At 45.8% G+C, this 26037-nt stretch overlaps 1 protein-coding gene across 1 annotated transcript in view; it reads left to right on the forward strand.

Annotated features, from left to right (window-relative positions):
• Positions 1-1818: 1818 nt before the first annotated feature.
• Positions 1819-26037, forward strand: part of PAX3 (paired box 3) — a 94625-nt gene continuing 70406 nt past the window's right edge. The window contains exons 1-4 of the mRNA XM_046644247.1: positions 1819-2120; positions 3435-3670; positions 5011-5140; positions 6269-6403. Of these exons, the coding sequence (XP_046500203.1) occupies positions 2036-2120; positions 3435-3670; positions 5011-5140; positions 6269-6403 (586 nt within the window). The 5' untranslated portion in view covers positions 1819-2035. The remainder of the gene's footprint in view (positions 2121-3434; positions 3671-5010; positions 5141-6268; positions 6404-26037) is intronic.

Genomic DNA, 26037 nt, shown 5'->3' on the forward strand with positions numbered 1-26037 from the left:
AGCAGTGTCTCTCTCTACTATGAATGCACACGGGGCACTCCCCCCATGGGTGGGTGAGGGGCTGTTCAGACTTTTTCGGGTGTCTCCAGAGGCCTGTCTTGGATGCTCCCAGGGTCAACCAAGCCTTTTGACGTTGGGCCTAGCGGAAACCTGCCTGCTTTTTCCCCTTCTAGTGGATTTTTAAAGAGCCAACTCGCAGACAGTGGAGCAGCTATATCGCTCCCCCCATCTTGCCTTCTGAGTTTTCCTTAATTAGGGGGTGGGGAACTGGGGTTGGGGGCCCGAGTCGCGTAAAAACTGTCAAAGAAGTTGGGGGAAGGGGGGACCGAGAGAGAGAGGGGTGGAGAACTCCAGTGTAGGAAAAATTCAAAAATCGTAAAAGGGGAAGGGGGAACTTGAAGCCCAGAAGTCATTGTTTCCTTCATTTCAAAGGGAAAAACCTGCCCGATTCTCATCCTTTTGATTGATTAAGGCCCTGAATACCTCACAGCCCCGGAGTGACAGTCCCTGAATAGACTTGAGCGAATAAAGCGGAGCACAGAGCGCGGGGCTGGCACTGGGGGTGTAAAGGAGGCGAGTTCGCTGGCACTTACCAAGTTATAAATAAAAGGCTATGCACAATGGTACCTTCTCTAAGGACAGACAGTCTTTACAACACTCCTGGCGTCATATCCTGCTGGGGACACTTCAGCTCCTAGCCAAGACTTTGCTCCTTTTATTTTTCCAGCAGTTTAGTCTGAATACCATAATAAATTCCTGAGAACAAACGCTGCAGCCGGGCAAAACTTTAACGTATAGACGCATCTCTGCCTACGTTACGCACACGTCGAGATTTAGAGCTGGGGCTTCCCAGAGTGAGTTTTTCAATCAAGAAGAGAAGACAGTTTTCTACCTCCTCCTCTCTCCAGCCCTCGACTAGTGAGTCCTGGAGCCTCGGCAGGACTCCCTAAGCTGCACACCACCCCAGTCCCCAGACAGAGAAGATAAAAGAACTTATCAGCACACCCTGGACTCCTCCTGGGAAGAACCCCGCCAGGAAGACCCCCACAACAAGCCTAGGCCAAGGGGCATGGACCAGAGGAAGGAAGGCTAAACCTGTCCGAGGGCTTCTAATGTTTTCTTATTGAAATTGCGCCCCCTCCAGTGGCAGTAAGCCAAGAAAAATGAAGGAGAGAAACAGAGAGAGCGCCCCACAGGTAGAAATACAGAGACCTAGAGAGACACACAGAGATAGAATGAGAGGAATAGAATCAGAGACAGAGAAAGACACAGAGATACACAGAGAGAGACAGAAACAAAGAGACAGAGAAATGGAAAGTCAAGGAGGGAGAGAGAGACACATATAGATAGGGACAGAGACAGAGATAGGGACCCCTCTCCACTCTCTGCAGCTGCCATCTCCTTCCGGTTTTCTGAGTTTCCACCGGTCTATCCTTCTCTCCCGGGGATAGGGCCCTGCGCGGGTCCCTCTCGGGGCCCGCGGAGGCCTCGGCACCGCCGTGGATGGGAAGAGAAAGTGGTCGCTGTCGCCCAATCAGCGCGTGTCTCCGCCACCCGGGACGGTCTCCCCGTCGGCCAATCGCAGCTCAGGGCTCCTGACCAAGCTTTGGATGAAAGAACTAATAAATGCTCCCGAGCCTGGATCCCCGCACTCGGTGTCACGACGGGAGGAGACTCGGGCCTGCGGCGCTCCCGCCCCCACCCCCCCCCCCTGGCTGGTCGCGGCGCTCGGATCCCCCTCCCCAGCGCCCCCAGCCGCGGGGCCACACGCCCAAGGCTCGCACCAAACTTTTCCGTCCTGAGCTCGGGATCCTGGACTCTGGGGCCTCCCTGCCCGCCCCATTCCCCGGTTGCATCTCGAGCCTCTCTGTGGACTAGGAGCGAGCTAGCCCCCTCCCCGCGTTCCTCCCTCTCTCTCCAGCCTTTTTGGGGAGGGGCTCTCCACGCTCGGGGGAGTACCCGAGGGTCACCAGCGCCCGCGCTCGCCTATTTCGCTTTCACCTGGATATAATTTCCAAGCGAAGCTGCCCCCAGGATGACCACGCTGGCCGGAGCTGTGCCCAGGATGATGCGGCCGGGCCCGGGGCAGAACTACCCTCGTAGCGGGTTCCCGCTGGAAGGTAAGGAAGGGCCTCAGCGCCGCCGGGAGCCCGGGGCCCGGGCCGGGCCGCTCCACCCTACCCGGGGTCTCCACAGGCTCCTTCGGCGCGTCCACGGAGCCCATGCCCTGGGCACCTCCACCCCAGGAGGTATCAGTCGGGGCGAGATCCCGACTCGATTTTCCTTCTGCAGACGGAGCGCCGTTCTCTCCGCAACTTCTCCCGGAGCCAAGAGGCCAGGCCTGCTCCCCGGCCGGTCCACTTTCCCTGTTGTTTTGGAAACGCCGTGGTGCAGAAGGGATGACCCGGCTTCTGAGCACCAGAAAGCAAGCTGTGCACATTTTGTTCACCCAAAGGCTTCTCAAAATTCTCCCGGCTGCGTCCATATTTGCTAAACTCTTGTTAGTTCCGGAAGAATTTTCTTGCGGATACAAAGATGTGGTGGCTGACGCCGCTCAGCATCGTGATAGGAATTTTTAGTATTAATTGATTAATTAGAGTTCCATTCATCCCAAGTGACATGTCGAAGTTTCCGTAACCCGTTTGGAAAACTGCCTTTCAATCAGTTTGAAGATTCTGGAAATCTCAGAGAGGCAGAAAGGTTTGCAAGCCCTGGCCCTTCTAGACAGTTGGCGAGGTTGGGGCGCCCGAGCGGGGATCCCGCGGCTCCTGCCCTTGGCCCTCGGTCCAGAGTAGAATGCAATATGCGGAGCATGAGCGGAGCCCAGGGGGCCTGCGAGCAGACCCGGCTGTCGCCTCTGTCCCGAGGTGTAACAGGTGACACGCGTTGCCACCTGTGGCCTCCTTTCAGGACCCTCTTTGATCTTCGCCTGCCGCAGTTTTAGCCAGAAACCCCAAGGGCTGTCAGCTCCAAGTTCCTCCGAAAGGACCCGCCCCAGTTGCACAGGGTTTAGTGAGAGCGGAGCTGAGAAGGCCAGCGCCTGGGTGAACATCTTCCTGCCAGGAGGCTGTTTCTGGAGCAAGAAACCCTTTATACCAGCCCCAGGGTCTCCCCCCACCCCAACACCCAAGTTGCCACCTTTCCTGGGCCGAAAGGGAAGACAGTGTCTCTGGGGCGGGTTATTTTGCCCCGGTTTCTCCCTTCACACAAGATTATGCGCCCCGAATTGCTTAGTAATTTGAACAAATGTGATTGAAAAAGGGTGTGGGGCTGGGAGCCGGATGTCGAGCAGTTTAGCAGTTTCCGCGCTGAGGCTGTAACTTGCGGATTGGCCAGGAGAGTGCGAAATTAAGTGGGCTCCTCTTTGGGGCTGCGGTGCTCTGTTCTCCTAAAATGACTTTCCTCCTGCCTCTCTTTTCGCCTTCTGCTGCCAGTGTCCACCCCCCTCGGCCAGGGCCGGGTCAACCAGCTCGGCGGTGTATTTATCAACGGCAGACCGCTCCCCAACCACATCCGCCACAAGATCGTGGAGATGGCCCACCACGGCATCCGGCCGTGCGTCATCTCCCGCCAGTTGCGCGTGTCCCACGGCTGCGTCTCTAAGATCCTGTGCAGGTACCAGGAGACAGGCTCCATCCGTCCCGGTGCTATCGGCGGCAGCAAGCCCAAGGTGAGCGTGCGGGCCGGCCCCGGAGGTCTCCTGGCCTCCTGCCTCCGGGGTTAGGGAAGATGGGGCAGGGGGCAACGACTGCCAGCTGGGGCTTTCCGAGGAGTTATTTTTCAAGTCTGAGAAGGTGTGTGTGTGTTGGGGTTGGCGGTGGTGGTGGTGGCGGTGGTGGGGACTCAGATGCTGCCTGATCTGACGCTCCTTGATAAACGCTAAAAGGAAACTTCTAGCCTTTTTTGCAAAGGAGATACAGCGTTTGTTTTTTTACCCCCCAATCCTGGAATCCTTATCAAATTATTTGAATAGGCAAACACTTAAAGTGTGCAAGCTGTGTGTGCCCACCTGTTGCTGGTTTCTTCCCCAAGGATCTTTCCAGCTCCCACCCCTGCACTGCCCTTTCCAAAACTAATCTAAGGAGCCACTTTTGGTTTCCTGATAATTTCTCTCTCGACTCCCATTCCCAATCTCCTCCCCAAGTTATCTTCAAGGAGGCAAAAGCTACCTATGGTGATTTGTTTTCTTTGTAATGAGCCCATGCTTTAAAAAGCAGTTTGGTGCTATCCTCAAATTATTTTGTTTCCCTTTAAAAAAGGAAAGAGAGTCACACTGGCCTGGGCAAAGTGGGAGGGGATTATATAGTGTCTGCCTTTTCTTCTAGATGTGGGGAAAATGCAATATAATTTTCTAGTTGCCACAGGGTAAAATCAAAAGCAGAGTTCTGGTAAATTGAAGACTTTCAATCACCCTACTTCTCTCCTCCTTCACAACCTCTCTAAGAATCTCTAGAAACTCTACGGAAAAAAAAAAAGAGCCAGTCTCTCAAATTATGCAAATTTGTTCTCCACTCTAATTTTTTTAAACCTAAATACTCACCTTTTGCGTTCCCTTCTGCTCTTCACTTTAGCTAAAATCTTGTGTTCCTTCAAGAGTCACAAGTTGCACACCTAACCTGATTCTTCTGACCCTTTTTCAAGTTTTTTTTTTTTTTTTTTTTACTTTCGTTTTCGTGTTGATTCTGTTTAAGGAGTTGCCTTTCTTTATTTCCAGGGATCAGAAAAGTACGCCCCCCTCTACACACAAGATGTTACAACGCTTCTTAATTTATTCGGATTTCCGAGCTTATCTGGGAAGGATAAGGGTCCCCAGGCTGCTTGGGGGTGGGATGATTTCCTGTCTGCCCCTTTCCAAAGTAAACTGCCTCAGAGAGTTGGGGTCCCTTTGCTGCAAGGGGGACCTTCCCGGGGGCGTAGGAAGGAGCATCCGGCCAGGCCCGGAGGCGGTGGGACCGCTTCATCTGGCCCAGAGTACTGGGTACCAACGCCTGCCTGCCTATTCTCTTAAAGCAGGTGACAACGCCTGACGTGGAGAAGAAAATTGAGGAATACAAAAGGGAGAACCCAGGCATGTTCAGCTGGGAAATTCGAGACAAATTACTCAAGGACGCGGTCTGTGATCGAAACACCGTGCCCTCAGGTACCAGGCCCATTAACGTCTTCCTGAGGCGCGGCCGTCAGTCGCTATTACCCGGGCGGGTCGTCCGAGCCATAATCACCCCAATGATCGATCTGGGCGATGGAGAGGCGTCACCTCCCAAGGGCCCTGAAATATTTACGAACCAGACGTTCTTGGCGTTTTATGGAGAAAGTGATGAGCTGCCTGTCTTGGGGTTGAGAGACAGCCGCTGAGGGCTCCCGAAGAGAATTTCTGTCGAGGAGGCTGGGCAGGAAACGCACGGCGAAGCCAAGCGTGTATTAATATTGATGTTCCCTTTTAAAGAGAAACAAATGTTTTGGTAACCCCAACCGAAGGGAGATTGGGCCGCGCCAATTTGCCGTGTGCTAAGAATTTGCCGTGTGCGCAAAGGAGGGGAGGCTTCGGCGACGGCCAGGATTTTTCCCAAGAGTCCCAGGGACCATCCGGCGCCCCCGGCAGCCAGGGGGAGGCGGAGAGAGAAGAGGGGCGAGCGCGAGGGCGCGCGGCAGAGTTTGTTTTTAATTAAAAGGAAACTCCCTTTTCCCCCCTGCGAGAACGAGATATTTCAGAGCATGGATTTGTTTACCAGACTGGAATCTGGAAAAAATAAATGGGGGAAAGTGCATTTTCTTTTGCTTTTTACAATAGGAAACGATTCTGCAGTTGAAATTTAAACCCTTTATAGCCTCAAAAGAAAGTTGAATTGCAGGGGACGGGTCCGCTGTGGTTCTTCCCTCCTTAACACGAACTGCGGGGCCTAAGGCCTTGGGGGGGCAGTGCAGGGAGAGCTGGTGGGAAAATTCTCTTAAGTGGATATCTAGAGCCCCGTCTATAGAGTCAAGAAGGAAATGCTTCCTGCCGGGAAAAGAGGGAGAGAAACGGCTTTTCCCGGCCCTAACTTGGAGGTTGGAGCTTCCCAGGTTCCGGTCTTCCTGTTCCTAGGTGCCGATTACTGAGTGGGAGGGTGAGGGAGTATTAGAAGGACCAGGGTGCCCCAAGATGCAGGGAGAGACAGAAGCGAGCTGTGCAGGGCAGCCGTTCTCCGGCCGGCTGCGAACTGGCAGGCTCCGTCCCCAACAGCCCTGCACGTCTCAGTGTAACGCGCTCCCTTCCTCTTCCCGTCTTCAGTGAGTTCCATCAGCCGCATCCTGAGGAGTAAATTCGGGAAAGGCGAAGAGGAGGAGGCCGACCTGGAGAGGAAAGAGGCAGAGGAGAGCGAGAAGAAGGCGAAACACAGCATCGACGGCATCCTGAGCGAGCGAGGTAAGTGGTGGCGCGCTGGGTGGCGCGCTGAGGGCCTGCGCGCGCCTCCGCGGACATCCCCGCTCTGAGGTTGGGGGCCTGAGGGCGGCCCAGCCTCGGCTCTGTCAAGATGCCTCCTTGCTCATACCCACTGCACCCGGCAAAGAGCCCTCAAGTGAAAGCCCAGAGACGCATTGCAATGAAAACAAAAATCTCTGCTCTGTGTTTTTCTATTTTATAAATCTTTCTTCCACACCACTCCCAGCCCCTCGGAGTCTAGAACTGCAAATGGCGCTTTAGGTGCCGGGCGACCCTCTTGCCCTCAGGTGTCGGGGACTGGGAGCCTGAGTGGCTGGGGGTCTGGGGGTAGTCCCTGAGCCTCCAGAGATTAAAGGAACTTTTGCGTCCTCAGGAAAGGCCCGGGTCTCCAAAGTTTCCCACATCAGAGGAGAGGCGGGAGAGAGAGAGAAACTCAAAACTATTTTGGGCAGTGGGCCCCCAAAGTTGCACCACATTGGCTGCCTTATAAATATATGTGTAAGTTGGCTGTTTTTTCTTTGCTTGAAATTGGTTTTCAAATGTGATGAGGTTTGATCTCTGTGTGTCTGGGAGGTAAAACAAGCTGAAGCTCTAGGTTACAAACGAGAGGATCTGGGTTCTTAGGCATGCAGTGCTGGCACCCTCTCTCCGTCCAGAGGTTCGGACCAGCCCCTTCTTGTTGGCTGTGATTTGTCAGCATCAAGAGAAAATCTCCCCTTTGGAGCCATAAGTGCAGCCTGCTTCTCTTCCACCTGCTTTGGGCCATCTTTAGAGCCTAAAGCTATTCCCCTACCCTCCGAGAAAAGAAAGTCAACCCCCCGGGGCTGAACTGGGAAGAGCTCACTGCAGCATGAGTCTCAGCAGTTTTGCATCTCCACAATTTTGGCCTTGGGGATGGAGCAAAGGGTTGGTTGTCCCCCAGATGTCCCAGCCCATGCTGGCGTTCCCTCCCCCGGGCTGGAACTTCGTTGGGCTGAGTTGAGTTTTGAGTTGCCCTAGAAGGGCAGGCACCTCTTCAGGTGGGCTTGGAGTGGTCACCCACTTGGACCAGCTGGGTCCCAGCTCTCAGCAAGCCAGATGGCATCCAGGGTAGGATTGTGACTCGGGAAGCTGGGCCCTTCTTTGACCTCCACTGTCCAACTCCATGGTAGACTGCTGGTCCTCCAGAACAGCAGCTTTAGAAATCAATGCAAAATCTATACACAACCTAGAAGGGACAGTTAGATTTAGGTGTTACAAATCCAAATGGCTGGTTTCAGGGAGAAGCAGAAGCCTAGATTCTCCGGCACACACAATCAAGAAAAGACACCAAAACCCATAGCAGGGAGATACATATGCTGTTGCTTCCATCCCTTAAAAGCAGGGGCCTCACACAGACAGTCTAAGCCCCTCCTTTTAAAGGGGTCCATTTCTGCCCTGGTCTCTGAGAAGACGCTCTGGCTTCTTTTCCAGGTCTAGATACAAAATAGAGGTGCTGGGGGAGGAAGGAAGGCGAGAAACTAGCCAACTTCAAACCCAGCAGGCCCCTGCAGGCAGCGAGGCAAGGAGCCCAGAGCGGTGGGAGAGGGTCAAGAAGGGGTGGGGAGGGTGGCACCGCTTTGCTACTTGTTGCTGGAGGCGGCTGCACGGCAGATCGGCAGTTCCTTCGCAGCACAGGCAACCGAGGCCCAGGAGACAAAACGCCCCAAATGAGCTGGTCAAACATTTGTACAACTTTTCCAGCTTTTACAAAGAAGGCCTTCTCTACACAATCTACACTTGGAGATGAACTTGGAAGACAAAGCGGGGAGAGTCCATTGAAACTCACACTTTAGCTCGGCCCAGACAAAGCTCCGGCCCGCAGCAGCTTGATGTGAACAAAGGAAGGCAACCTTTTTATAATTCAAGGAGAAAAGAAGAGAAAACAGCCCCACAAAGGCCCGAGAATAGACATTATGGGCTTGCAATGAGGGATGAATTATTCAATGAGCCCCAATAGCTGCTGGGCCAGGAAGTTTTATGGACTCTCCAGCGTGGAAAAAGTGGCCATTTCACCTACAAAATGTTTCTAGTCTTTTGGGCCGTCTAGCTGGGCCGGCTGCCATTCAAGGGCAATTGCTACCATTTTTAAAATGAGAGTATTCTCCCCAGCGGGGGCGTTGCTGGTGAAATCACACACACCTGGAAGGCTGAAGTCTACTTTAATTCGAGGTTGTCAAGGAAGATGCAGCGTCAGTCTCTTCAACGCCTCTTGCTCCCTTTTCAGATGAGCCCTGGAGGGCAAGAGGGGCCCAGAGAAAGGACAGAGCGATGTGTAGTTTGAAGGGAAGTTTAGAAACCTCAAAAAATTCTGTTGTTTGGGCATCAAAAGTTTCAGGCCGCCCTGCTTGTAAAATAGAAGGAATGTTGATAAGGGCTCCGAGCGCCCTGGCAGAGAGGGAGCGACCCAGCCGAAAAGGGAGATTTGGGTGTCCTGAGCAGGGCAGCGCTGTCTTCGGAGGTTCCAGCTTCCATTCGGGCCTGCCGGGGGCTGCTGAGACTGGCTTTCCAGGGGACATCTTTCTGCTTGTCAGACACTAGGACAGAGGGACAGAGGCACTCTGAAAGAGGTCAGAACCACTCTCGTTCTTTCTCTCGAATCTTGCCCTTTCTGCTAGATGGCCGCTTTCACCTTCCCAACTCCCTTGTCCCTCGCCCAATCCAAGAACAGCGCAGCTTGCCGACCCGGTGCGCTCAAGCCCGTGCGCCCTGGCGCGCGGTGGAAGCCGTGCGCCTCTACTGGGTGCATCCTTCCAGCTCCTTTGCCCTGGTGGAAAGAGAGGGTTGGGCGGCCAGGGAACACGCAACCCCCACCTTTTCCCGCCCCTAGCCGGCACCTAGATCCGAGCAGGCGCAGCGGCAGGAACCAAGCCACGGTCGCGGCATCAGGGGCTGTGGGCACGGCCCGCGCTCAGGCCACTCAATGGGCGCCTCTGTTCCTCCCCCGGCGCGGCCGAGCGGGCCCGCGGGCGCCGCCACAATGGGCCGGCCCCCACTCCTGCGCCCTGCGCCAAAGCGCCGCGCCGCGCCGCCCCCTCCCCTGCGCTCCGGCCGGCTCGAAGCTTAGCTCGCCGGGCTGCAGCCGACTCAATTGCCTCCTTTATGTCCTTCTCACTTTCATCTAGACACAGCCCGCCTCCCCCCCTTCTTCTCCTCTTTTTTTTTTTTTCTCCCTTGCCTGAGGCTCACATTAGTGAAATTTCTGCAACCTCCCCCCATTTTTTTTCTTATTTTAAAGAAAGCCCTTAACACAAAAGCAGAGGCTAATCAATAGAAACTGCTCCTTCATCTCCTCCTCCTCCTCCTCCTCCCCCTCCTCCTCCCCCTCCTCCTCTTCCCCCTCCTCCGTCTCCTCCTCCTCCTTCTCCTCCTCCTCCTTCTCCAACTGGGTGACGCTTTTCCTGTTTGTGAGTTTTGGGAAACATTTTTGCTTTGTGCCGTAATGGAATTAGGGGACAGATGAGGACTGTAAATGGACACGCGACTGCAAGACTCTCGTTTAAATATTTAGATGCAACGTTACAATTACTGACTTGTTGCAGCGGCTTTGAAGTGGCAGCTCGGCGGGGCAGGGGGAGAGAGGCCAGATTGCCAAATTGATGTTTTGATTGGGGCTGGAGATACACTTTCACAGGACTTTCCTCCTTGTAAAATCACGAGCGAGCGTGGGAGGTTTGCAACAATTTTCAAGATTGAGCTAAGAGACCCCAAGCATAGGTCGTTGGGACTTGCACTCATTTCATATGTTTCCCCGCCTCTTTTGACATTTATGAAAAACAGTGCTGCCTTTTCGGTTCGAGAAAGTAAAAGTGACAACAAAAGTTTTGCTCGAGTCCTCGTTTTGTTTGTAAACTTATGAGATTTTCTGACGTTAAGAGGGACGACGTCGACTTTTCAGTGGGGCATAAGATAAAGCAATTAAAAACGCGGAAGAGTTTTAAAAGTCCTCGAAGTACTTCATGTCTAGCGGAATCATGAAAGAGCACTTTGTCGTTAACCGGAGCGCCACTAAAATCGAGGGGAACGGAAGGCAGTTTCTTCCCCCGAGTTAGCTGGGAAGGACGTTTTGGCGCGAGGCAAGGGGTGAGCGGGAGGCGGCGGAGGAACTTTCCCACAGATTACAATCACGGGGTATAAGATCTTCTGTTGGTGGCATCGGAACCTTAATAAAGTGGACAGCCCCCTCTCCAAGTCCATTTGTCAGAATCTCACATTTGACCCCAACGTCGTCTCTAATCGTTTGAGTAAATTTCATGTTCTCGGAAGCCCTTACGTTGCTTAACAAGGGAACATCACCCGTTTAAAAATGTTTGGAAATATAAGAACTTGAATTAAATTAAAACAACACGCCACATTCTTTGTAAGGACGTAACGGTAACGATTTTCCTGTTGGAACGATTGAAGAGGAAACACTAAAGTTCCGATCGTGGCTTTTTCTTATTTGCTTGTTTGTTTTGTTGGGTGGGCTGCTGTGTGCTTACTTTCTAGCCTTATGGAAAACGTGCAGATTTTCTAATTAATGCTTGAAATCGTATGTTTATTTTGGGGCTTGATTTGATTGTTGATAGCACCGGAACGGGGACGTAAGGGCTTCAAGTGCGTAATAATTACAGAAGGGTCATTTAAAAGTCCCCAGGGCCGCGCAATAAAACCCACCGGGGCGGTGAGGCGGAACCAGCGAGCGCGCTCGGTTCAGGAGAGTGGAATAGGCGGGAATCAAGCAGGTGAAGAGGACCACGGAACCCAGTTTCAACATCCATGCATACATACACTATTTTGAGGACACACAGAAATCCTTCCTAGCCATGCGGTTAAATGTTTAAGTTGTACTTCAGTAAATAGCCGATGAAAATTAAAATCTGCAGCAGTATCGACGAACAAGTGGTGAGAGAGAGTTTGGCCAGGGTTGGGGCAGAGAAGGTTCAGTTTGGTGGGGCTCTATGGCAGGTAACTTATTTATGCGGGTAAATAAAGATTAAAGAACCATTAAGAATGTACATATATAACTAACAAGACACTAAAAGGCAATTAAGCAGTCAGTTTAATGCCTTATCTCACTAGCTGCTCTGGGGTTGTTTTACAACTAGGAATTAAAATCTGAAAAGGAAGTTTTCAGCAGTTCTGGCCAAATATTGATTAAGTGGCTGTTTGTTGATACCATTGTTATGCATTAAAAGGCCAGGAGCGAGGCCCCTCAGTGGCCATCTTCTATTGTGAGGGATTCTTAACCACTGAGATCAAAGCAGGATCATTTCAATTTATCTGTCTTGGAAAATCCTCCTTTTCCTCTGAAACCTCTAAGGAGGATTGACCAAATTCTCTTTCAGAAATAGGAACCCAAACCAGTTACATGTCCTAGGTTTGTAGAGAAGAGATTCATGGGGTGTTTTTAATTATCCTACAGTGATTTCTTGTTTAGAACTGAGGCTAAGATGGTGAATGGATCATCAAATAGATTCTCATTTTGGGGGAGCGGTGGGAGGCATGGAAGCTACTATCCACATGTTGATAAATTTCCAATATGCAAGTTTCAATAAAGTTGCCTTCCAGACTGGAATGATGTAAGGGAAAGATGTCAGACTTCTATGTAAAACTAGGTGGGGAATAATTAAATACACTGGAAACTGGGAGCTCTATTGACTACACTTCTCTACATGTGTTTCCGTAGTTTTTGTGTTTATAGATGGTTAAATGAGTCTCATATTTTTAAAGCCCCTATAATGTAGGAGTAGATATGTGTTTGTTTGTATGTATAGTTTGTGCATGGTTAGAGTTTATTTATAAGTTGATCACTATGAATTATGCCGGCAATAAACTATATGCAGTTGCACAAAATAGAGGTTTATTTTTCCTATGGATTGCACTTTTTAGAGTCATCAGAATTTGAGGCAACAGCACAGCTTCCCAGTTCATACTCAGCACTGCTGTTGAATGCTAGGAAAAATATTTCCCTGAGTGATTTTATGACTTTTTTGGCTGCTGATTTTTAGAAGAACTGTTAAACTTTTTTTTTTTTTTGGTTTCAGAATTCAATATATTTGGATAGATTTTTCTTTTATTATGAGAGCTAAAATTCCTGCAGGTTTTTTTGGAAATGCCATCTCTGCACTTAATTTGCAAATTCCAACAAGTCACTCTAACTGAGGCTGTGGAATTTATGCCAGCGTCAGGCTTTGGAAATTCAGCTGTGCATCGTGGATCTGTCCATGTGGGAGGATTATTTTCTGAATCCCCTTCTCTGACTGTGCTCATTTCAGTACTAAATAATAGTGCGTAGGTCTTTCTTTTTATTTCATTTTATTTTTTACTCTTTCTTGTTCACTCTTGAACAAGATGAATCTTGACATACAGCGTCAGAATCATTAGCAGATATTTTCTAATGTTTTTTCTATTACAATCTCCCAGTTAATTAATAATCTACCTATGCTCAAATGCTCTTATAGAGCCTCCATCATTGCAGTGTAGAACAACCACCTGAAATAGATTGAGCTGGAAGTGTGAGTCAGCTCAGATCTGTTATGGTTACCTTGTCCTGGGTCCAGAGGCAGTCTTAGAGAGTTCTTTGTGGCATGTTCCACATGTACGTGTATATTTCACATACATGCAGAGTTAAAGTGACTTTTCCCCCTTGGGCATCAGGCTGGGTGTTCATATACTGCAAGGGGGACAGCAGAGTTGAGCTCCAAGTTGGGCCTGATCTCATTACTAAGGCAGAATTACTGACTGAAGAACTGGCTGATGTCAATTATATCTCAATAAAGCTGGAAATAAAAAAAATTTTTTTTGATATTATAGTTAGAAAAAAAAAAGAACTGGCTGCTTTTAGCTTGGGAACTGTGACCAGAAAAAGTGAAAGGGAATTTCAGAAGTTGCCATTCTGTTGGAAGATGTACACCAAAGTGGGAGCAGAGGGCCATCCTCTTCTCTGTTGGGAAAGATTTTCTTGCCCTATACATGCCAGCCTTTGGTAGAAAGTGGTGGGCTCAGCTTTCAGCTCTACCTTGCAGTGTTGGGCCAAACACTGAGCTTCAGTAGTGTGGAGCTTTTGCAAAATCAGGACATCTCTCCTCCAACGAAGCTTCCCCTCAAATTATCTGTGTTGGGACTCTGCTTCCAAAGAAACAGAAAATAGGTAATTTCCCGTTTGTAACTGGAACATGCACAGTTATCAAAATGCCCATTAACACTATAAGACGTCTATTCGAGAGAGGTGAGTTAGAAACTTCAGCTTTGCAAAGGGAGATGTGAAAACCATGCAATTGTTAAAGACGCTTGAGGAATAATAGGCTTTATGAATTCTTACCTTCAATGTCTGTTTTCCTTCCTTCCGGATAAAAACAAAGAAAAGACGAACAGATAATATCTACTATGGAAATGGCCACTTCTCTTTAAAAAAGAAATTATAAAGGGCAATATAAAGGAAATAATAAAGATCAACACTGTAAAATTTAGAATTTAATTTGATCCCCATTTCTCCTGTATAGTAAAATCTTGAGAAAGAGTTTTACCTCGCATGTTACTTTACCAAAGTTTGTAACGTTTAAATTTTTGCTGCAGGATTTTAAGTAAAAAACAAGAATGACAACAAGGAACCCTTTCTCTTTGGGGGGAAGCAACTTGATCAAAGTAGTCTGAGTTTTTATGTCCTTCTTACTGCAGGAATTGGGAAATGAACCTCACCCAGTAAAACAAATTAGAACTCATAACAGGCAAGAGCGAACTACCTGTGTATTTGTTTCCTTAACCCCATTTAGTAATTTCTTGACTCTTATGTACTTTTATTTGGCCAGATTTACTGCATCTAAAGTAGTATATTAATATAAACTCTTGATTCTAGGAGCCAGTTTCTCATTCATCCTGGGTCTAATTCCAATGGATTCCACTTTAAAATACTGATCAACATGCTTTGTGATGAAAATGACAGACTATTCTTGGCTGACCAACATAGGATTGAACGAGAGGAAATACCATTGATTTTCAGCATTTAAAAATTTCCAGGATCAAATTGAGAATTCAAATAGTATAATTTTATGGAGGCTTAAATGTAAATTTTCAAAATTTTTATAATCAGATGGTAGACATATTTCTGGAAACAACTGCAGAATTAAATGCACTTGGCCTTATGTCATTAGATGGAAATAATAAGCAAGTTAGGGCAGAAGAGTTAAGAAAAGAAAGTTAATTGCTGTGCAATTTATATTACAACATGGAATTGGTTTAGTTTTCTTGTGCTTTCATAGTAAATGCTTACATGGTCACGTACAAATTTGCGTTTTTAACAGGAAGCCAATTTTTGTAGGTTTGTAATTTGACAGATATACAAATATGCTAAAAGTACCGTCAGCATATCCCTCTTATTTTTTTAGCAAACTGTAGTATAGGCATAACTTATCCAGTCAACGGGCACTTGGGCATTGTATGAGGGTATTACTATCTTCCGTGTTTCCCTTATAGCGTCTATCTTTTTTTAAAAAAATTTCATTTTTAAATAATTATAGAGTCTATCATCAAACACATATTTTTAAATTCTTCCAATATTCCAATATCTTAACATGAGTAAGAAAGTCTTAGCCAACAGGTGGGTGTATGTGTCTCAGTTACCATGGTTGAGCTTAACCTGAAGTAAAGAAAATTAATTGGTCCAATTCATTTTATTACAAGAAAAGCAACAGGTTCCTTCTTTCTGAATCCCCACTTGGCCGGTTTCCTGATTGAGGTTCACTAAGACAATTGAGTGTTTCTTGTCTGCTCTGATTTAAACATACCCCAACATCCTTTTTCGCGTCCTTGTTTGCCTTCTAAGAGCAGAAGAGCCAAGGTAAAAGGGACCTGTTCTTGCATCACTAATTTTGGTCTAAAATGGAGACCAAGCACATTTCAGATGTGACCCCTTGAACTTCAGTTTTGCCATCTGTAAGATGGGGCACATCATATCAACTTCCCAGGGTGATATGAGAATAAAATAAGAGGATGCAAGTCATGTGCAAATTACACTCATCATGGGAAAACTCAAAATCTTGGGGAAAAATCAACCTCCGAACACGCAGAAAGTGACAAGCCTCCTGGCAGATGGGCTCTGCCCAAGGGCAGATAAAAGCTTAATTCAGGGCTTAGGAGTGACAATGAAGATCAACACACACACACACATGCACACACACCCCTCAAAGTCCACTTTCACTGAGTCAAAAAAAATCCAATTTATAAGCCACCATTTAATGTAATAAGACTTTATTAATTTAATAGATATGAAAAATAATAAAATTCTAAAACCCTTCACTGAGAAGTCAAAAGATATTTCTTAATTACTTTTCCTGCCCATTCTATATAGACTACATTTCTCTCTTAGATTAACTTGGCTTTTAAAAAACTGCAAATCAAACTTTTCTTTGTTTTCTTTGCACAAGTTCTCTTTGCTCAGTCAGAGATTGACAAATTCCGTTTGAAAATGGATCTCATGCCTACATTCTTGCTCCTGAAATCCTGTCACAATCCTTCGTTTTGTGGAATTGTTTTTGTCCAATTTCTCCTTACATCCCTTCTTCAGCCTACTTCATTGTTCTTAAGTGTCTTTATTGCTCTGCACGTGAGATTGTGTGCATTCTTCCTGCTTTGTGTATAATTCTTCTTAATCCCTCTCCTTTCAAAATCTGAGTTCAGAAATATTAAGCAAACTTTCCAAAACAGCATTCGTGAAGCTGGAGGATGCATTTCAATGACCTTTCTATTCGGTTTCCCTCTATCCAGTTCCAGAAGCTTGGGACTTCCGTGTTATTGGGGTGAAAGAAGGTAGCCTGGCTTGTAAGTCTTCTGGGGACTGGAGAGTGGCTGCCCCCATGTTCTCCCGCTAGAGCAGCTTGCCAGTGCAGCCACTGGACAGAAGGAAGGTTGTTTTCTTATCCCCGCATGCACTGGTCTGACCTGTCTCCGAAATAGGTCAGGCTGGGGCAAAGCCAGTTTATGCAGCTGTTACGGCTTAGGCGTCGCAGCAGGCAGCCGGGCTCCTTGGCCGGCCAGCCCCCAGTGAACTGATAAAAATTCGCTGGCGAGCCATGGGGCCTTCCTTCTGGACGGTGCTGGCCCCCTGAAGGCTTTTAGATGCAAGGGGACTCCTGGATTATGGGGGCCAACTCTCAGCCTCAAAAGGGAAGCATTCTTTTATTCTGAGAATTGCCCTCTTGTCAACTTGAACACTCAAGTGAAATATACGCTTTGTCAGATTTTATTCTGAAATCATCATATTTATTGTTGACTGGGTAAAACATTCAGTTTGTACAAAATTCAAAAGATGTAAAAGGATGTTTGTGACAAGTTTTCCTCCCACCTCTTCAGTATCTTGGCTATCTTTCTAGAGAGTCTGTGCATACACAAGCTATTACATTTAAAAAAATATTCTCTCCTCCCCCTTTGCACAAATGGTAGCCTACTGTATACATTATCCTGCACCTTGCTTTTTTTCTTTTCACTTTAGAATAAATCTCAGCAATTACTCCACAGCAGGGTCTGATGGGCTTTCCCAGCCTGTTTATATAGCTGCATACTATTCCATCATATTGGCAAGTGATGATTTATTCGACACCATTTAGATTGTTTCCAGTCTAACAGCACCATTTGGCACAGGTGTGAGTTTATTTGTAAAATAATTCCTCCGTGGTAGAGACAAAGGGAATGACATTTGTAATTTTGATAGCTTTGGTAGAATTTAGGTTCTGCTTTAAGAACAAATGGTGACAGAGTTCCTGGGAAGCAGGAATATGTTTGCCCATGGCCACTTGCACAAGAAAAATGAGACACTTTCTCTACCACTGTCCATATGCAAGCCGGGTTTTGACATTTCTGCTTAGGAAGTTTTTCTGCTAACAGTGACTACCCTCTGGACATTTTACTAATATTCTGTTATTTCTCCAAATGGAACATTCTTTAACTCCAAGGAAAGCTTTTCTCTTTGACTTAATAGTTCCTCTTTTTATCCTTTTTTTCTTATTTACTGTTTATTTCATGTCACTGTCATCAAAAACAGTATATTTATGTTAAGCATTCTTAGTTGTTTTTCTTTCTGTGCTGGAAAAATTATGGATAGTTTTATAACAATTTAGAGGCAACATATTCTGATTGTTTAGTGACAAAAGAGAAATTGTCTTTCAGAGTCACCGAATTAGGTTTGAACTGGTAAGAGAGCAGATTGCGAGTAACAAAACACCGTCTTGTATTTCTAATTTTAGAGAAGTGCTGGCCTGATGCCCTGAGGATTCCTTGAGTTTGGTAAAGACTGATTTTTAATCTTACAAACGTTGAGGGAGAATATATCCATTCCCTTCTATGCACAAAAGACTTGTTATGCTTTTGCACATACCTTGCCTCCCTCAAATCATTTCAGCCCTTTTCCCCTTAAATCTGATGCTTGGGAATTCAGTTGTTGATGCTGCTGAGTACCTGGCTTACCTAGGCTGGACGTCCAAGGCTGTGAAATGAGCCAGAAAGAACTGTGCTCCAATGATATGGGAAAAACAACCCTCTCCAAACCCTTCTGAGAAAACAGGAGATGTGAACACCGATAAATATTATAAAGTAAGTGTTTCAAGTCGTTCCTGTTTAGGAATGGAACTTTCAGAAATAGGAGAATGAGTTAGGGACTAAGGATTTATTTTTGAAAATCGAAATCTTGATTTGGTTTAAAAAAATAGCAGAAAACCAAAAACAAGTCTTCTTTATTGACTGTTTCTGCCTCCAGCCCCAGCACACGTAGTGCAGTTCTACCAGTCACGAGGCAGCGAGATAGTCCTCATGCTAGAACCTTTGTTCATGCTTAGATAGAAGGTAGCTTTCTAAACGCTCTAGGTTCCCCTGATTTGCTTATGGAAATCTAAAGAAGTTAGTTCGGCGATGTAAACAGGCCTGGCATTAAGAGCATCTGCAAAGAGCTGAGAAAAATCTAAAGCAGCTTTTTTTTTTTTCCTCTTCCAGCTCTGTGCATAATTTGGATTGAATCAGGCCCATAATTTGTGACATGTGATTACTACCTGCAAAAGCATGCAGCTCTCCACGTAGGAAGGCAGGTCTAAGGAGGGTTAATCCCAATGAGGAGAATTTTCATTTGTTTGTCAGGTTGCTGTGATGTTCTCAACAGAAATTTAGACCATAGAAAACAAGTGGTTTTCAGGCCTGCCTCGGCAGAGTAACCGAACTTTCGATTCTCCACACGTGCTCACGCTGTTCTCGTCCACACAGGTAAAGGGAAATAGCAGCAAGTACAGGCATTCTCCAGGGGACTGGCTCTATGTCAGCGAGTAGGGGTTTTGGTGTGAGAGCTGCTCCTTCTCTTCTGATTTGTCAATTTGCGACTTTTTAAAATAAAAAGGGACTTGAGTTCATCTGGGGGAAATGCTTCAAATTTCCATTTCATGACTCCCAAATGAATGGGCTCTCAGTGTCTGGAATTGTTGGCTATATTTTGGAAAATTTTGGAACTTCTAGCATCCTCTCAGACAATTTCTAAAGGAGGCTGGGAGTCCATTTCAGGAAGTCAAGCAAATCAATAGGGGTCTCCTCACAGTGCCTCTGGTCGACTAGCAAGACACCAGAGCAGAAGATTTGGGAAGCTATCCAGCGTGGAAACTTTCCAGGTGGTAGATTTGCTTGGCTTTTTATGCAGACAGGGCACATCCGGGGCTTGTGTGCACAGGACACACATTTATCAGAGGGCAGTGGAAGGCAACTTCTATAGTTTCTTACTAGAAGCCAATGTCTGCTTGTGGTCACTGGCCCTGCCAAGCTCTGAATACTTGCTGAATTTCTGTCTGAAAGAAGGCAAATGGAGGACTGGGGACTTAGCATCAGATCAGAAACCGCAGAGTCATGCTGAAGAGTGCAGAGGCTCTGGGGATGCGGGAAATTGACACGTCCCAACTATATAGGCAACTGGCTCCAGGTAGAAGGCCAGAGTGGAAACTCAAGGCCTGGTCTATTTTGGATTCAGCTTCTGGGCATTTCTGAGTGAACGTTTTGGGCCTTGACTTTCTTCCGTCTTCTTTTAGCCTGTGGAAAGTATCAGCTGATATTTCTCAGGGCGTTCCTGAGCATAAAGTCAGTTGGTAGCTCGAAAGGCCACCTCATCTTGTTTTCATCAGAGGTTTAATAAGCGGTCAGTAGACTGTGGGCCCATGTAGACATTGTGCAGGTCACAGCAAATAGGCATTACCTGGCACGCTTTTGTGTCATGTTGTTTGTTCTTTTCAGGAAAATCGAAACTAAGCCACTGCATGAGCTTTTATTCCTAATGAGGTACCAGCGTATACCTTGGGCAGATAAAGAGAGAACAATTTCTTTGTTACAAAATACAAATGATGTAGAGAATTGAATTTGGTCTGAATCTTCATTTGCTGGCTAACTTTCATCCTTTTATTGAATTACTGTAATTCAATTTACAAGTTTAAACCAACGATTCTTCCCCTAAAATGAATCCTTTCTATTTTTTTAAAAATTGAAAACCCAAATTAAATTCATTAGGAAAGACAATAACTATCTTTCACATTGAAATTTCTGGTACGTGGAAAATCCTTTTGGAAAAACTTTAGGAAAAATAGAACAATCACTCATACTGTAGGTTATAGGAAAGGCTATTACCAGAACAACTTTGGGCTTTTTACAGGGATGTTTGAAAATCTCCCTCCCTCAACCTTCTGCTCCCAAAACTTCTGAAAATGTTTTCTCCCACTCTCCTTTCACAAAGGCTTTACGGGCTGGCTTTGGGCAAAAAGAGGGAGGTCAGTCTCGGATGTTGTCCCCTCTCCTTTCCCGTCTCCCCCACCCCCGTCTTGCTTCCATCTGGCTTACCCTCCCCTGTGCACCCCTTCTCCACACACATGCATATAGCATCTGTTTCCAGTGAGACCTACCTCATTCACATCAGCCTCAGCTGGTTACCCTTCTTAGGGAGCTGATCACCTAGCATGGGGAATGAATCCCTAATGGTAGAATTCCAGGTATCCATGTAGGAAAGCTTTTCCCTGGGGGCAAGGGATAGGTTTCTGAGACCCTTTAACTCACACTCCAGAGGATCCTGTCTTCACTGTGAATGAGCAGGACTAGTTCTGCAATGAGGGAGCTCCTTGCTGGTGAGCATGACCTGCAAGGGCATGGTACCCTGCTGAGCTATTCAGGACGAGGCAGGGCCAGGTGGGCCCAAGAGCATCCTCCACCACAGGTGGATTTTCCACACTTCCTGGGTGTCAGGGAACCACCATGGCTGTGTCCTTTGGGCTTTCTTGCAAAGAGCAGGGCCAGAGGAAGGCCAAGAAGGGTCTGTTCTGGCCTAGAGGTGTAGACAGGGAGAGCACTGTGGGGCCCATCTCTCTTCAGAGCTCAAAACTCCCCCCAAGGAGCAGACGTCTGATCTGAGCTCTCACACTTCTTTTTGTATTAATGCTTTTTCTTTCTTTCTTTCTTTATTTTTTTTGATGAGGAAGATTGGCCCTGACCTAACATCTGTTGCCGATCTTCCTGGGTTTTTTTCTCCCCAAAGCCCCAGTACATAGTTGTGTATCCTTGTTGCAAGTCATTCTAGTTCCTCCATGTGGGATGCCATCATAGCATGGCTTGATGAGTGGTGTGTAGGTCCTCGCCCAGGATCCGAACTGGCGAACCGTGGGCTGCCAAAGTGGAATGTGGGAACTTAACCACACAGCCATGGGGCCGGCCCCTGAGGTCTCACACTTCTAGTGGCACCTGGACAGTTGTCAGAGGTCAGGAGAAGTTCCCCTTTTCAAGAGGACTAGGGTCCAAGGGGCATCTATAATGGATCCGCTGGCTGGAAGAACTTCTGGAAAGTGCTCTGAAGCACTTGTAGGAATCTTCTGGAAGGTCACAGTCTCCTAGACTCCCAGTGCTGGGGTCCTGGAGAGCCTTGGAGACCCATTGCTTTGGAGTAAAGCCACCAGGCTCTGAGTGGAAGAGCTGCGGTTTATTCCGTCTACAATATATGGGGTTGAGAAACAGCCTGTTGTGTTCGTGCACTGTTAAATGATCTTGGATTCTCTGCTGAGTGCCCAAAGTTGACACTTAGACTTGATTGATATTTTATAAGTACTAGGTAGTGACAGTGGATACAAGCATCTAGAAGCAGCCCACATCTCCCCCAGGCCTTCTCACGCGGAAGATGAAAGAGGAGTCCTTGTCAGAGGTGGGTTTACGATGATGTAATAACCTTCAGTTCCAGGGCTCCTCACTGGGTGGGCCCCTTCCAGGCTCCGGGAGGGGCCCAAACAACATCTTCATGCCACTAGGATTTTGCAAATGCTGCAAAATTAAGATGTGTTGGTATTTACTTCTCAAGAGGGGCTCCCTAAATGGTAAAAGCTTCAGGTCCCCACAAAACTGCACCTACCCTTGTCCTCATCCAGTTTAGGGTGGGAAAGGCAGAGGTGAGGAAAGGTGGGCTCCCTGGGCATGGAGTGTGGGATTGGCACAGCCGTGGGTGAGAACAAAATACTGCCACTCTTCCTCCTCCTCCTCCTCAGTTACCCTCCTCCTGTGTCTTGGATTTTAGAGTTTCCAGGACGCTTCCTCATTTCTTATGCCTTATCTTATTTACCTGTGGAGCGAAAGTCTGGGTCTGGCAAGCCAGAGCCATTGAGAATGTACCCATGTGGCCTTTTTACCACACAGCATCCTCGGTCCTTGGCAGGGAGCCCTTTAGAGGGATCCTGGACCAGCTCCTCACAAGAAGATGAGGACCATCCAAACACTCACTGGATACGGGCAGGTGGGCAAGACCTGTAATTTGGGGGGCCTTCGTACCCTCAGCTGTTAAGATTGTATAAGCCAATTTTTAGCTATTTCTTGTAGATCTCCGAAACTATTGCTGTGACAGGGTTGTTTTCTCTCTCTGGATCTCATTCTCCCTTCCTCTGAAAAATGGGAGCATTGGCAAAGTGAAGGCTATGGGATCTCTTAGCTCTGGCAGGCTGTGGCAGCTGCGGCCGTGTCCTGTTCTCAGTGGACTCTTGGAAGTCCAGGCAGCTGTTTGAGGAAACAGCGAGGCCTCCAGGCAGCGGGGGCACCAGGGCTCGGATGGAGAGGCCCGTGGCCCCTTGATATCTTAGAAGGTGAGCACCTCCGACCTGTCTGGTCTCGGAGGTGAAGGATGCCTTCAAGTGAGAGAATAGTGAGGGTGGGAAAAGAAGCTTGCTGTGCAATTGAACAGGTGGACGCCGGCTCTTTTCCATCCATATGGGGAAATGCATGATTTCTTGCACCTCCTGACACAGCTGTGGCTTCCAGATGAGGCTGGAAAAGCCTGGGTGTATTGCTTAGAGAGCTTCACCTTAAGTTAGAGTTTCTTAAGCAAGACAGTAACATTCTCCCTTTCAAATTGTCTGTGCCTAGACATTTCCCCCGTGCCCAGAGAGGGACACACGAGATTTCTGGTAGCTGACCAAGTCAGAGCTAGAAACTGTCTGGGCTTGAGGAGACAATGAGGCATTCACTTCATCTGATTCTGCTGTCGCATCTTAAACTTAAATTAGCTCCCCCACTAGCAGTTGTCAGAAACCAAATCGGATAAACAAAATTATTCCTTTTTGCCTCTAAGTTAAGATACATGCATATACACTTACGAATAAAATAAATTGTGTTTGAATCAATTAAGTTTTTCTGTCCAAAGCTGAGTTTGTGAGAAAACTCGTGAAGGCTAAATGGGGGCTAACTTCAAATCTGAAAACTTTTATTGTTTTTGCAAGGGCTTTGCTATGAAGCATTTTAGAAACTTGGAAAGAATGTAAGAAATAGTTTTTGTTACATTGAAAATAAGTCAAGGCAGGATGTCATAGCTTATCAAGAAGATATTTTAATAATTTTTCCCCCTCACTTTTTTGCTCTTTTGTTTTTGTGGAAGAAAATTATTTCAAAAGGCAACATCTACTATATATTTACTTTTCAGGTATATATTCTGAAAATAGACAATGATTCACTCAAATGCTGGAATCCTTAATTGCAAAAACCAAACGATAAAATTAGCAATGTAAAATGCATTGTGAAAATTTGTTTTTTGTTTGAGAAATTTTTAGAGCATATAAAATATCCAAACTAATATTTGCCTGCATTTTTCTTATGTATCTGATATCTGTGGCTTAGATTTTGTTGTATTTTTCTCTATCTTAAGCAAATAGATTTGTGGAAACATATGTAAGCAAATATTGCTACAAAATATCTACCAATCTTTAAAAATAGAAGCTGAACATTATAAAATGAGAACATCAGGAAGAGAAACTATCCTTTATATGTTCAGAATAATAAGTACCACTGTTTACCATATGAAAGAGTTTGTTTCTATTTTTCTTGGTGATTATCCTGTACTCAGATCAAATGTTTTGCAATTTTGAACTTTGAATCACACATTAAAATTTTTATTTGCTAAGAGAGAAAGTCACTCCTTGACTTCTAGATTAAAGAAGAAATCTGATCTTAGCTACTTTCAGTCAACATTAGGATTTTTATTGAGTAACTCCATACAAACCAAAACAACTCAAATTATTGACTCCCCTTTCCATATCCACAAGCAAACCTCTGACTTATACTGCCACGTGAATTCGGTGCCACTGGAGTTGAAGAAGTTGAATTTGTGAGTTATGGCGTACATTTGTTTAATATAGTTTGAATAGCAAGATAACCGTATAACTTGTAAAACAGCAGGCATTTATAATGCTTGGCCAAGTTTTGGGTGGTGGGCAGTATTGAATCTGAGTATTTGATTTCCTCCACTTATTTTTTTTTCATGTTTTCTTAGGGAAGTGCTCGTTGAGATCCGAAGAGTTGTTATTCTGTCTAACTACATAAAAACATTAAAACATTTTAGGGAATGCAAAAATACATATGCTTCAGGTTAAAATATTGAGACCTCTTGGATATTTTAATAACATTTCCACTATAAAGTAGCAAAAGCAGACTTATTTTTTCACTTCCTTTATACAGGAGGTTCCATTTGCTGATTAAAGTAATTTGAACACTTTTGGAGGAACAATTCAACTTTCTAGTGGCGAGACATTTCCTGTTTTCCATGCTGCTGTTAACGGAGATGCTTTTTATTTATAGGAAGAGTTCTCTTATGATTATTTTTGCAATTGTTCAGAGGGACAATTTTTAAAAGTTGATATGAATACAAATTTATACGCATTAAAGAAAATTAAATCAACAAGTGCTGAAACTAAACTGTAGAATGACCTTCTATAATATAAAGTAAATACACATTGCACTGAAATTATTTATATTAATAATAGTTAAAGACAATGTTGTAGAATGCATTTTGGATGTTTAAGATGAAAAATATCCTCTTGGAATTTGGCAAAAATGAAACTTGCTATTTTTGAGAGGATCCAGCAGCAGAGCAGAACACATTCTAGAGAGTTCTTAATCCAAACATTCTTCAAACACGAAGGATTCCGTATGTTTTATTTCACAAGTCCTTTGTGAAGTTGATTTCTCACATTAGGATTAAAAAGATAATTTCCCCAGAAACCAAATAAATACTCTACTCTAAATTCACTTGCAGGACAGGTTACAATTCAACCCGCTCTTATTCGAAAGATGAGAATTTTCTAATAAAGGAAATGAATAAAGGAAATGAGGAACAAATTTAAGAAATTATAGCACCTACTTGGTTATATTGTAGTTGAATTTTTATTTTATTATAGTTCCAAGAGCTGTCAAATTACCTAAGAGGAACAATGAGTTTCTCAACAGAAAAAAAAAAAGAAAAAGAAAGAAATTACCCAGAGATGCTGTAACTTACACAACAATCGTCTCTGCTCAGCTTTGTGCAGCTTTAAATACAACTGAATATTAATTCTATCAGATCTCGTTGACTTAAAAGCTAGGATGGATCAGGAGCTGATTTTTGGCATTCCTTCATTTTTCCACCCTTTTGTTCACTTGACACACAGCTTTTATCCACTGGCTTTGCGGGAACCACTGGCGTGATCGGCGAACAATCTCCTGGAGGAGGAAAGGGCTCCGCTAACCAGCAGCCAGAGTTTTAATTAAATACTGTTCATCCTGTCTATCTCAAACAGCTGAAGAAATAGCTGTTGGCATAAGGCTACCCATGAACTTATGTTCCCTGGTGTTAATAGGGCAAAGAACTTTCTTGGTGGTTAAAACACCCCCTCCCCCCCCAAATCATATGACGATTATTTTTTAAGTTAAGAGGAAGCACGGTGAAGCAACAGTCTCGTGCTGTGGAGCTGGACTCTGTATCATGTTGTAAGGGATGTGCAGGTTGAAGAAATTATTTTGTTTATTAATTCAGGTTACAAGTCCTGCCGGGCTGGCTGGAAGAGAAAGGAAAGAGAGGTGTAACTTTAAGCACATACTGATTTGTTCTTATTACATAACAAAAGTCTATTTCTTTATCATGTTATCATTCAGTTAATAAAAATTAGCTACAATAACAGCATCAACTTAAAAACCCCTCAAAGTCTAGGGGATTTTCTTTCACAATGAACATCAATACTGTTCAGAAATACAAACAGTCAAAGGATAACTTTAGGTCTGAAAGAGAAACCTGGCAAGGGTAATTGAATAAGCCTGGGGCCCTTGACTGTGTCATG

This window comes from Equus quagga, chromosome 17, assembly GCF_021613505.1.
Source record: "Equus quagga isolate Etosha38 chromosome 17, UCLA_HA_Equagga_1.0, whole genome shotgun sequence".
In the NCBI taxonomy this organism is placed as follows: Eukaryota; Metazoa; Chordata; class Mammalia; order Perissodactyla; family Equidae; genus Equus; species Equus quagga.